At 40.2% G+C, this 12,399-nt stretch overlaps 1 protein-coding gene across 1 annotated transcript in view; it reads left to right on the plus strand.

Annotated features, from left to right (window-relative positions):
• The first annotated feature begins 244 nt into the window (after nt 1–244).
• TBC1D19 (TBC1 domain family member 19) overlaps nt 245–12,399 on the plus strand; it is a 169,498-nt gene continuing 157,343 nt past the window's right edge. The window contains 1 exon segment of the mRNA XM_017851922.1: nt 245–462. Coding sequence (XP_017707411.1) covers nt 364–462 — 99 coding nt within the window. The 5' untranslated portion in view covers nt 245–363.

Here is a 12,399-nt window from a genome sequence, read left to right on the forward strand (position 1 = left end):
ATCCTTTATATATAAAATGCACAATTCTCCGTGTCCCCCTTGTGCATCAGAGGCGCTGTGGCTCCGAAGGAATGAGCTTTCCTGCCTTTCAACATAGACAAGGCAGGAACAATGGTGTGAAAAGCGTCCTCCCCGCCCAGGTCTTTTTCCGCAGGCGGAACGCAGATGCTGGGGCCTTCAGGCGCTGAGGGGACCAGAGAGGGACGGACACACGGCTCGGCAGTTGCCTGGTAACGCCCGCTGGAGGAGTCCCAGTGTAATAAGGTCCCGGAGAAGTGTCACTGGCCTTGGGTGGGACCCGGTAGCCCGTTCGCTCCGCGCCGGCGGCCTGTCCCCGCGGCTTGGCGGGCTAGGGCAGGGGAAATGTTGCAGGAGGAGTCGGACCTCTCTCTCATTATTGCCCAGATAGTCCAAAAGCTCAAGGGCTCCAATTTGTACTCTCAGCTGGAACGGCAGGCCTGGGTAAGTGAAGCCGAGTGGGAAGGGATGGAGACGGGCGGGGCCGCGGCGATGTCTCTTCTTCACCCTCCTCACCCAAGCCAGAGCTCGCTTCTGACCTCTCCAGCTCCGCTCTGGTGCTCAAAAAACAAACAGACAAAAAAACAAAAACAAAACAAAACAAACAAAAAAACCCCCACCTCCCTGTCCGGTGCAAGCTCTGCTGCCTCAGCCCCAGGCATGGTTAATAGATTTATAAAGGAGGGTGGGGCGCATCACACCTTTTTTCAGACCAGAGAAACGCTTGGTTTACCAACTCATTTATCTGTTCTTGTAGTCATTTACAGGGTCTATTTTTTTAAGCTGCTGGACTCACTGAAGGTAGCTTGGACCACGCCTTCCCTCACTTTTTTTCCGTCCTGTGGGTGGACTTGGGTCCCCAGGTACCTTTCTGCTTTGTGGTCAATGTATCACTTTCTTGCACTTTACCCTCCCTGCAATGATTCCTCGTCTTCCGTCCACCACCTAGCATTTTTTGGATATTTTATAACACGCTAGGCACTGAGGATGCACAGATTGATCGAGATCTTTGCCTTTTTTGTGACTCACATGAATGAAATCATACAGTTTGTACATTTTGTGCCTGCTTTCTGGCATTTAACACAATGCTTTTGAGATTCATCCCTTTTGTTGTATTCAGTAGTTCTGTTCCTTTTTATTGCTGAGTAATATTTCAGTGAATGTACAATGGTTTGTTTATCCATCATTGTGTGAAGGGCATTTGGATTGCGTTCTGGTTTTAGAGATTATAAGTGAAGCTGATATATACATTCTAGTGTACGATTTTGCTTGGATATTTGTTTCTTTTTTTCTTGGATAAATACCTAGGGTTGGAATTGCTGAGTTGTATGGTAAGTGTAATGTTTAATTCTATGAGAAACGGTCACACTTTTCCAAAGTGGCCGTATCATTTTCCATTCCCACTAGCAGTTCTGAGAGTTCCAGTTGTTTTGCGTCCTTGATAGCACTTGATGTTGCCAGTCTTTTATTTATTTTTATTAGTTATACTTCTCTAGAAGTGTAATAGTATCTTATTGTAGCTTTTATTGCATTTCCTTAATGACTAATTATGTTAAGCATTTTCTCATGTGCTTATGTATTTTTTGGTGAGGTACTCTGTTCAAATCTTCTGCCCATTAAAAAAAAAATCACGTTGTTTGTCTTCTTATTGTTCAGTTGTAAGGATTCTTTCTTTATGATGTAAGTCTTTTTTTTTTTCTTTTTTTTTTTTTTGAGATGGAGTCTTGCTCTGTCGCCTGGGCTGGAGTGCAGTGGAGCGATCTCCGCTCACTGCAAGCTCCGCCTCCCGAGTTTACGCCATTCTCCTGCCTCAGCCTCCCGAGTAGCTGGGACTACAGGCGCCCGCCACCTCGCCCGGCTAGTTTTTTGTATTTTTTAGTAGAGACGGGGTTTCACCGTGTTAGCCAGGATGATCTCGATCTGCTGACCTCGTGATCCGCCCGTCTCGGCCTCCCAAAGTGCTGGGATTACAGGCTTGAGCCACCGCGCCCGGCGAGTCTTTATTAGATATGCGTCTTGCAAATATTTCCTCCCAGTCTGTGGATTTTTTTTTTTTTTTGAGACGGAGTCTCCCTCTGTCACCCAGGCTGGAGTGGTATTTCTTGGCTCACTGCAACCTCTGCCTCCCAGGTTCAAGTGATCTTCCCGCCTCTGCCTCCTGAATAGCTGGGGTTACAGGCATCCACCACCACGCCCAGCTAATTTTTTGTATTTTCAGTAGAGACAGGGTTTCACCATGTTGGCCAGGCTGGTCTCGAACTCCTGATCTCAAGTGATCTGCCTGACTCTGGCTCCCAAAGTGCTGGGATTACAGAAGTGAGCCACTGCGCCCTGCCCAGTCTGTGGATTATCTTTTCATTTTCTTAACTTGGTCTTTGAAAGGGAAAAATGCTTAATTTTGGTGACATAAATTTTATCAGTTGTTTTATGATTTGTGCTTTTGTTCCCTACCTAAAATGTTTGTCTAACTCAAGGTCTTAAAAAAGTTTCTACTGTTTGTTTGTTCTAGAAGTTTTATAGTTTTAGCTTCTACATTTAGGTCTGTGATTCATTTTGAGTTAGTTATTGTATATGGTGCAAGATAAGCCTTTTTTGTTTTGTTTTTTTTTTTGCATATGGATATCCAGTATTTCCATTACTGATGTGTTGAAAAACCTATCCTAAGCATACACAGGTAGAAAGTGCTGGAGTCAGAATTGCACAGCGAGGAGTAGTACCTCAACCAATGAGGGCAAATCAACTGAAACAAGAGGACCAATTAATGAATTGCTTGGGAGGGAGGGATCAAGGCTATCAGGGAGATCTTTCTGGGAAGATTATTGTTTAAAGTTGTGAAGGAGCAGGGCAGGGACAGGACCGGAGGTAGAGGAGAACATTGCCTACAGCCCTTGTCCTGCGCCCAGAGGCTGAAGGGGTGGCGATCAATTTGGAGGGATTAGAGCAGTGCTTGTAGGGTACAGAGGAGGAATGAAGACTGAAGAGTTAAGTGGTTGTTATCCAAAAGGGACAGATCTGCTAATTTCTTTGGCACCTTTGTCGAAAATCAATTACACACACACACACACACACACACACACACACACACACACAATTTCTGGCTCTCTATTTTGTTCCATAGATCTATTTGTTCATCATACAATACCACACTATCTTGCTTTTTGTAACTTTATAGTAAGCTTTGAGATCAAAGTCCTCCAAATTTGTTCCTTTTTTTCCCAAAATTATTTTGGCTATTCTAGGTCCTTTGCTTTGCTATATAAATTTTAGAATCTGCTTACAAATTACTACAAAAATTGTTGGAAATTGGATTGGGATTATGTTGAATCTGTAGATCAATTTGGGGAGAATCGAGATTTTAGCAATATTAAATTTCCTGGCCCATGGACATGGTTTGTCTTTTCATTTATTAATATTGTTTTTATTTTCTCTTGTCAGTGTTTTGTAGTTTCAGCACAGAAATATTGCACACTCTTTGTTAAGATTTTTCCCTTAAGTATTTCATGGTTTTGCTGCTATTATAAATGGTGACTTAAGGTTTAATTGTTTATTATTAACATACAGAAATGCAATTGATATTGATCTATTTACCATGTATCCTGAGAACTTGCTAAACTTATGTATTGGTTATAGTACCCTTTCTTAGATTACTTAAGATTTTCCAGGTACATGTATCATAATGCACTAAAGACAATTTTACTTTTTCCTTTCCAATCTGTGTGCCTTTTATTTCTTTTTCTTGACTTACTGTACTGGATAATGCCTCCAGTGCAATGTTTTGCAGATGCTTTTTTTTTTTTTTCAGGTTGAGGAAGCTCTATTCTGTCCCTAGTTTTCTGAGAGTTTTATCATAAATGGATGTTGAACTTTGTTAAATAGTTTTTTTTTATATCTGTCGATATGTTCATATTATTTTTCCTGCTCATGTTGATAGGATGAGTAATACTGATTGGCTTTGAATGTTGCACCAATTTTGTATTCCTGAGATACATTCCACTTGGTTATGATGCATTATCCTTTTTATATATTTCTTGACTCAATTTGCTAACATTTTGCTGAAGATTTTGTAACTGTATTTGTTAAAGATACTGGTTTGTGGCCGGGCACAGTGGCTCATGCCTGTAATCCCAGCACTTTGGGAGGCCAAGGTGGGCAGATGCTTGAGCTCACGAGTTTGAGACCAGCCTGGGCAACATAGCAAAACCGTATCTCTAAAAAAATACAAAAATTAGCCAGTGTGGCAATGCACACCTGTAGTCCCAGCTACTTGAGAGGTTGAGTTGGGAGGATGGCTTGAACCTGGGTGGCAGAGGTTGCAGTGAGCAGATCGCACCACTGCACTCCAGCCTGGGTGATAGAGCCAGACTTTGTCTCAAAGAAAAAAAAAAAAAGATATTTCTTTGTAGTTTTTTTTTTCTCTTGTAACACTTTGTCTGCTTGTCTGCTTTTGATACCAGATAATGATGATCTTATAAAATGAGTTGGGAAGTGTTCCTTATTTTCTGAAAGAATTTGTATAGAATTAATATTATTTTCTCCTTAAATATGTGGTAGAGTTCCCAGCAAAGTCACTGGTGCCTAGAATTTTCTTTATGGACACATTTTTAATTAAAAAAATTCAATTAAAAGTATATGCAGGCCATTCAGGTTATCTATTTCTTCTTCTGTAAGCTTTTGTAGTTTTTATGTTTCAAGAAGTTGCTGCACTTACTCTATTTTAACAAATTTACTTGTATAAAATTGTTTATGTGATCCCCTTATATTCCTTTTAGTATCTGTAGGATTTGTAGTGATAACCCCTCTTTCATTCCTTATATTGTAATATGTGTTCTTTTTTTTTTTTTGAGATGGAATCTCACTCTGTCACCCAGGGTGGAGTGCAGTGGTGTGAGATTGACTCACTGCAAGCTCCACCTCCTGGGTTCATGCCATTCTCCTGCCTGAGCCTCCTGAGTAGGTGGGACTACAGGCACCTGCCACCATGCCCAGCTAATTTTTTGTATTTTTAGTAGAGACAGGGTTTCACTGTGTTAGCCAGGATGGTCTTGATCTCCTGATCTCCTTGATCTGCCCGCCTTGGCCTCCCAAAGTGCTGGGATTACAGGCATGAGCCACCACGCCTGGCCATGTGTTCTTTTTTCCCTAATTAATCTGGCTAGAGATTTATCAATTATGTTAATACTTTCAAAGAAGCAGCTCTTGGTTTGTTTTTCTGTTTTCAGTTGCTCTGATTTTTTTCCTTTATTATTTTTTTCTGCTTGCTTTCCATTTAATTTGCATGTTTTAAGCTATGTAGATGAAATTTAGATTTTTGATTTGAGATCGTTATTCTCTTCTAATTAATGCTGTAAATTTCTTTCTGTGTACTGGTTTATCTGTGTCTGTAAATTAGGATATAGTCTATTGCCATTTTCACCCAATTAAAAATTTTAAAAAATTCTCTTGTGATTTTATGGGTTCTAATAACCCATGGGTTTTTTTTTATAAAAAAGATACTGGGTTGTTTACCAGTATCTTTCTTTGATTTCTTGTTTAATTGTTATGGTCAAGAATAAAGTATGTATGATTTTAGCTCTTTTAAACTTACTTACTTTTATGATCCAGAATATGTTTTATCTTATTTGTTTCCTATGTACTTGAAAAGCATGCTTCTTCTGCTGTTTCTGTTCCGTAATTTTCTATTAGGTCTAGTAGACAATTTTGTTTCAGTATTCTATATCCTTACTGAGTGTAGGGGCTTCAGTCAATATAGACAAGGATCAAGCTGGGTTTGGGTTTTGTTATTCTTGTCATTACCTTCACTATATCATAGGCTTCAGATTCCTTTAAAACTAGTGGTAGTTAGGAGGCTGAAGCCGGCAAATCACTTAAGGTCAGGAGTTTGAGACCAGCCTGGCCAACATGATGAAAACCTGTCTCTACTAAAAATACAAAAATTAGCCAGGGGTGGTGGTGCAATGCCTGTAATCCCAGCTACTTGGGGAGCTGAGGCAGAAGAATTGCTTGAACCCGGGAGGTAGAGGTTGCAGTGAGCTGAGATCGTTCCACTGCCCTCCAGCCCAGGGGACAGAGTGAGACTGTATCTCAAAAAAACAAACAACAACAACAGCAACAACAAGAAAACCCAGTAGTAGACTGCTGTTACTTTGTGCTTGGCATAGGTCTTCGGGTACTACAGAGTTTTTCTCATTGTTTCTGCTACATCCTTGACTTTCTTCAGTCTCTTCTTGCCTGTTCCTCAGGGGGAGATCTCTCTCTGTGCTCTTGTCCCCAGCAGAAGTCTGTTGTTTGTTATTCAGTCCTGGGCTCAAGGCAGGTGCAGGAGTCGTTTGTTCTTCTGACTCAGTCCATGTGCTTTATCCTTGCATATGGAGCTTTCCCAGCTTTGGCATGCTCCATCCCCTTATCCCTTTGGCAGCCCAGTTCTGCCTTGTATCTGTGGAAAGTATTGAGTGAAAGACCCATACCTGCTCTGCCCTAGTGCTAGTTTACCTCTGCTTTGTACTGTTGTAGGATCCTAGGCCCAAGAGAGTTTTCTTATTTTCCTGTGAGGTTGAGGGTTTTTGTATCTATCCCACCCCCAGAAGCAATGAATTACTGCCTTGTCTTCAGAATGGGAGGGTTACTGAACCTTCTCCCATGTTTTTAGTCCTTCGCTTCAGATGAGAGGAGAGTTTGGCCAAGGTAGCAGAGTTTTATGCTTGTCCTGCAGTGGCAGCCTATCTCTTTTTGCACACCTGTGCCACAGAAGAGTGCTCTTTGTAGCCTTCTGCTCTCAATCTTTTGTATGGGCACCTGGCCTAAACCCATGGAAAAGAGTATGCAAATATGTGTGAATTCCCCTTGCATTTTGGGTTCCCAGTTATTCCAGACTGACACACTAGCCCACATCTTGTCTATAATAGTTAACACTTTAGTTCATTTCTTCTTACTCTCTTGTATGGTAGCTTCCTTTTCCTTCTGTGCTCTACCAAAGGTGAAGTAGTTTGGAATCCCATTTGTCCTTGAAGGAGCTTGTTACTCCTTGGAATTTAATTCACTTGGTTGTCTTATAGCTTCAGTTTCCTGATGGGTTCAAAATGTATGATTTTTGAATATTGTACTTTTTTCTTATTATTAGGCTGCAGGTGACACTCTTTTGTAGTAGCTTTCTACGGTGGAGCTAACAGAACTCCAAGAAATAGTGTATAAAGAATGATATACTGTCATGAGAACGATTGGCATGTAATTTTCCTTTCTTGTAACCATCTTTGTCAAGTTTTACGTCAAGGTTATGCTGGCCTCATAAAATGAGTAGGGAAGTGTTGCCTCCCTTTTAGAATTTCTACTTGCCATAAGAGTGTTATGAGATTTGTTATTTTTTAAATGTTTGGAAGAATTCTTCAACGAAGCCTATGTCTGGAGTTTTCTATTTGAGAATATTTTAAATTAATAGACTTTACATTTACAGAAAATTGAGCAGAAAATACAGTTTCCATTTATCTCTCTCCTTTGCACAGTTCTTATCTATTATTAACAAATCTTGCATTAGTGTGATACATTTGTTTCAGTTGAACTAATATTGATACATTATTATTAACTAAAGTCCATGGTTTACCTTAAGGTTCACGGTTCACTCTTTGTCTTGCAGGTCTTTTTTTTTTTTTTTTTTTTTTTTTTGTGAGATGGTGTCTTGCTATGTTTGTCTCACTAGGCTGGTCTCAAGCTCCTGAGCTCAGGGGATCCTTCTAACTCAGTCTCCTAAGTAGCTGGAATTCCAGGTGTTCACCACTCTACATGGTTACTATGGGTTTTGACAAATACATGATGTCCTGTATTTATGTATTCACAATTCCAGTATCATACAGAATAGTTTCACTGTTCTAAAAATCTCCTGTGGCTTACCTGGTCATTACTCCCTTCCCCCTGAGACTCTGGCAACCACTTTTTACTGTCTCTATAGTTTGGCTTTTAAGAATGTCATATAGTTGGAATTCTATGGTATGTAGTTATTTTACTGGCATCTTTCACTTAGCAATGTTCATTTAGTGTTCCTCCCTGTCTTTTTGTGGCTTGATAGCTGATTTTTTTTTCTCTTTAGTAATATTTTATTGTATGGATGTACCACAGTTTGTTTATGCATTCATCTATTGGTAGACATCTTGGTTGCATACAAATTTTAGTACTTATGAATAAAACTGCTATAGTGAGCTGAGATCACGCCACTGTGGAACAGGAATTAAAAGAAATTAAAGAATGTGTAAGTAGAAACTCAGTTATATGTAAGAAAACCCAATTCCCCCCAAGAAAGACAAAGAGCTGGAGTCCTTTAAAAATTAACTGCCCGTTTTTCTGTGACTAGTGAGCCTTATCTCTCCCTTTCTTGGGTGTTGTAAAGACCCTGTTTCTCTAGCTGTGCAGCTGCAAGGTCACTATACAGATAAACTCAAGCTGTAAAATATGTTTTTCCTTGAAAAGTAAGAAATGATGTAGTGCATGTCTCAATTAATTGAATAACTGTCTTTGTTTCTTGGTTCTGTTATATGCTTCCACCTGCACAGATCTTCCCCTACCCCATGAAATGCTTAAAAGGTAACTTAACTCTTTGTTCAGGGCTCAGTCCTTTGGCTGTTAATCCGACTGGGCCGGTGCACCTAAATAATAAATATCCTCCTCAACCCCTCGGTCTCTCTGATTCCCTAAAAAATCCTGCTACAACTGCACTCCAGCCTGGCGAAAGAGCGAGACTCTGTCTCAAAACAAAACAAAACAAAACAACAACAACAAAGAAAACCTGGTATAAACCTTCATGTGTAGGTTTTTGTGTGGACATAAATTTTCAGCTATGTTAGGTAAATACCAAAGAGTGAAACTGATAGATTGTGTGGTAAGAGAGTGGTTAACCATCGGAAACTGACAACCTGTCTTCCAATGAGGCTGTGCCATTTTGCATTCCCATCAGCAAGAAATGAGAGTGCTGGTTGCTCCACATCCTCCCCAGCATTTGGTGCTATCACTGTTTTGGATTTTAGCCATCTTAATGTTTGTTGTGATATCTTATTATTTTAATTTGCAATTCCCTAATGACATATGATATTAAGTATCCTTTTATGTTTATTTGCCGTCTATGTGTCTTCTTTGGTTAGGTGTCTATTCAGATCTTTTGTCCATTTTTTAATTGGCTTGTTTTCTTATCATTGAGTTTTAAGAATTTTTTTTATGTTTGGGTATAGTTGTTTGCAAATATTTTCTTCCAATCTGTGGCTAGTCTTTTTATTTTCTTCAATATCTTTTTAAGAGCAGAAATTTTAAATGTTAATAAAGTCCAGTTGATCAATTGTTTTCTTTTATGGATTGTGCATTTGGTATTGTGTCTAGAAATTAATAGCTAAACCCTAAGGTCATCTAGATTTTTTCCTATGTTATCTTCTAGACATCTTATATTTCTATGTGTTACATTTAGGTCTATGCTTCATTTGGAGTTAATTTTTGTGAAAGGTCTAAGTCTGTTTCTAGATTCCATTTCTTGTCCCCCACTCCCACCACCCACCCTCTCTTTCTCTTCCTCCCTTCTCCTTTGCATGTGGATGTTCCAATACCATTTCCTGAAAAGACTGTCTGTCTTTCATCCTTGAATTGCCTTTATTCCTTTGTCAAAAATGAGTTGGTGATGTTTATGTGAACCTATTTTTAGGTCTCTATTCTGTTCTATTGATCTTTGTGTCTGTTTTTTCACCAATACCACACTGGCTTGATTGCATACCTTTATAAGTCTGGAAGTTGGTGGTGTGAATTCTCCAACTTTGTTGTACTTCAGTATTGTATTAGCAAGATTTTTAATACAGATTTATTTATTTTTAATTTTTAAAATTTTTTTTGAGAGAGAGTCTCACTTTGTTGCCCAAGCTGGAGTGCAGTGGTATGATCTCAGTTCACTGCAATCTCCCTCTCCTGGGTTCAAGCGATTCTCCTGCCTCAGTCTCCTGAGTAGCTGGGATTACAGGCGCGTGCTACCACGCCTGGCTAATTTTTGTGTTTTTAGTAGATACGGGGTTGCCATGTTGGCCAGGCTGGTCTCAAACTCCTGGCCTCATATGACCCATCTGCCTTGGCCTCCCATAGTGCTGGGATTATAGGCATGAGCCACCATGCCCGGCTCATACAGATTTCATTTTGATAGATACAGAAGTATTTGGATTTTCTATGCTTCTATCGTTTGTTCTGATAGGTTGCATTTTTCAAGGAATTCGTTTTTATTTAAATTGTATAAATTATTGGCCTAAAGTTGTTTATAGTAAACCTCTATTTCTTTTTAATATCTGAAAAAAATCTGTTACCATTTCTGATAATGGTAACTTGTGTGTGTGTATGTGTGTGTGTGTTTGAACAATTTTGCTAGAGGTTTATTAATTTTATTAGTCTCATCAATGAACCAGTTTTTGGGTTTACTAATTTTCTCTTAATTTCAGATCAGTTCTTTATTATTAATTTCCTCCTGTTTTTTTTTTTGAGATTGATTTGCTGTTCTTTTCTAGTTTCTTAAAATGGAAGCTTGTGCCATACATGAAGTCTTTCCTCTTTTATAAAACATGCATGCAAGGTTATAATTTTCTTCTGAGCACTGCTTTGATGGCATTCTACAGTCCTAATGAGTCATATTTTTATTATTCTTTTGTTTACAATGTTTTCTAATATCTTCTAAAATTTTTCTAATATTTAACTCAAGGGCTGTTTTGAAGTATATTGCTTAATTTCCAAGCAATTGAGATACTTTAAAAAATATTTTTGTTATTGATTTCTAGGCTGAAGCTTGCTTTGCTAATTTGCTTGATTTGCTAAGGCTTGCTTTATAGCCCAGAATATAGTCAGTTTTGCTGAATGTTCCATGTGACCTCATAAAGAATGTTTATATTGCCATTGTTGGGTTAGATTACCTATATATGTCACTGAGGCCTAGTTGGAAATTATGCTGTTCAGCTCTTCTATAATCTTATTGAATTTTTTTGTTTGTTTCATCAGCTACTAAAATAAATATGTTAAAATCTCCCACCATGATTGTGTATTAGTCTGTTTCTCCTTTTAATTCTTTCCGATTTTTGCTTATGTATTTAAAGGCTATTTTTAGTGGTTATATGTGGACTGATTTTATGATATTTTCCTGTTGGTTTAACTTCTGAATCATTATGAAGTATCTTTCTTTATCTCTGGTGAGGCTCTTGCCTTAAAGTCTGTTTTGTATGGTGTTATTATAGCTGTATCAGGTTTCTTTTGGTTAGCAGTTGCATGGTATGACTTTTTCTGTCCTTTCATTTTCACCTTCTTTGTGACTGTATTTAACGTATATCTTGTAAAGACATCATATAGTTTTCTTAAAAATCCAGACTGGGGCGGGGCGGAGCAAGATGGCTGAATAGGAACAGCTCCAGTCTCCAGCTCCCAGCTGCGAGTGACACAGAAGACGGGTGATTTCTGCATTTTCAACTGAGGTACTGACAATCGGTGCTGGTCAGCTGCTGCAGCCCGACCAGCGAGAGCTAAGCAGGGCGAGGCATCGCCTCACCTGGGAAGCGCAAGGGGGAAGGAAATCCCTTTTCCTAGCCAGGGGAACTGAGACACACAACACCTGGAAAATCGGGTAACTCACACCCCAATACTGCGCTTTACCAGGGGTCTTAGCAAACGGGCACACCAGGAGATTATATCCCACACCTGGCCGGGAGGGTCCCACGCCCATGGAGCCTCCCTCATTGCTAGCACAGCAGTCGGCGATCTAAGGGCAAGGCAGCAGCCAGGCTGGGGGAGGGGTGCCTGCCATTGCTGAGGCTTAGGTAGGTAAACAAAGGCACTGGGAAGCTCGAACTGGGTGGAGCTCACAGCAACTCAAGGAGGCCTGCCTGTCTCTGTAGACTCCACCTCTGGGGACAGGGCACAGCTAAACAACAACAACAACAACAACAAAGCAGCAGAAACCTCTGCAGACACAAACGACTCTGTCTGACAGCTTTGAAGAGAGCAGTGGATCTCCCAACACGGAGGTTGAGATCTGAGAACGGACAGACTGCCTGCTCAAGTGGGTCCCTGACCCCTGAGTAGCCTAACTGGGAGACATCCCCCACTGGGGCAGACTGACACCCCACACCTCACATGGTAGAGTACACCCCTGAGAGGAAGCTTCTAAAGCAAGAATCAGACAGGTACACTCGCTGTTCAGCAATATTCTATCTTCTGCAGCCTCTGCTGCTGATACCCAGGCAAACAGGGTCTGGAGTGGACCTCAAGCAATCTCCAACAGACCTACAGCTGAGGGTCCTGACTGTTAGAAGGAAAACTAACAAACAGGAAGGACACCCACACCAAAACCCCATCAGTACGTCACCATCATCAAAGACCAGAGGCAGATAAAAT

Source organism: Rhinopithecus bieti, unplaced genomic scaffold (assembly GCF_001698545.2).
Source record: "Rhinopithecus bieti isolate Rb0 unplaced genomic scaffold, ASM169854v2 scaffold_2294, whole genome shotgun sequence".
NCBI classification, from domain to species: Eukaryota; Metazoa; Chordata; class Mammalia; order Primates; family Cercopithecidae; genus Rhinopithecus; species Rhinopithecus bieti.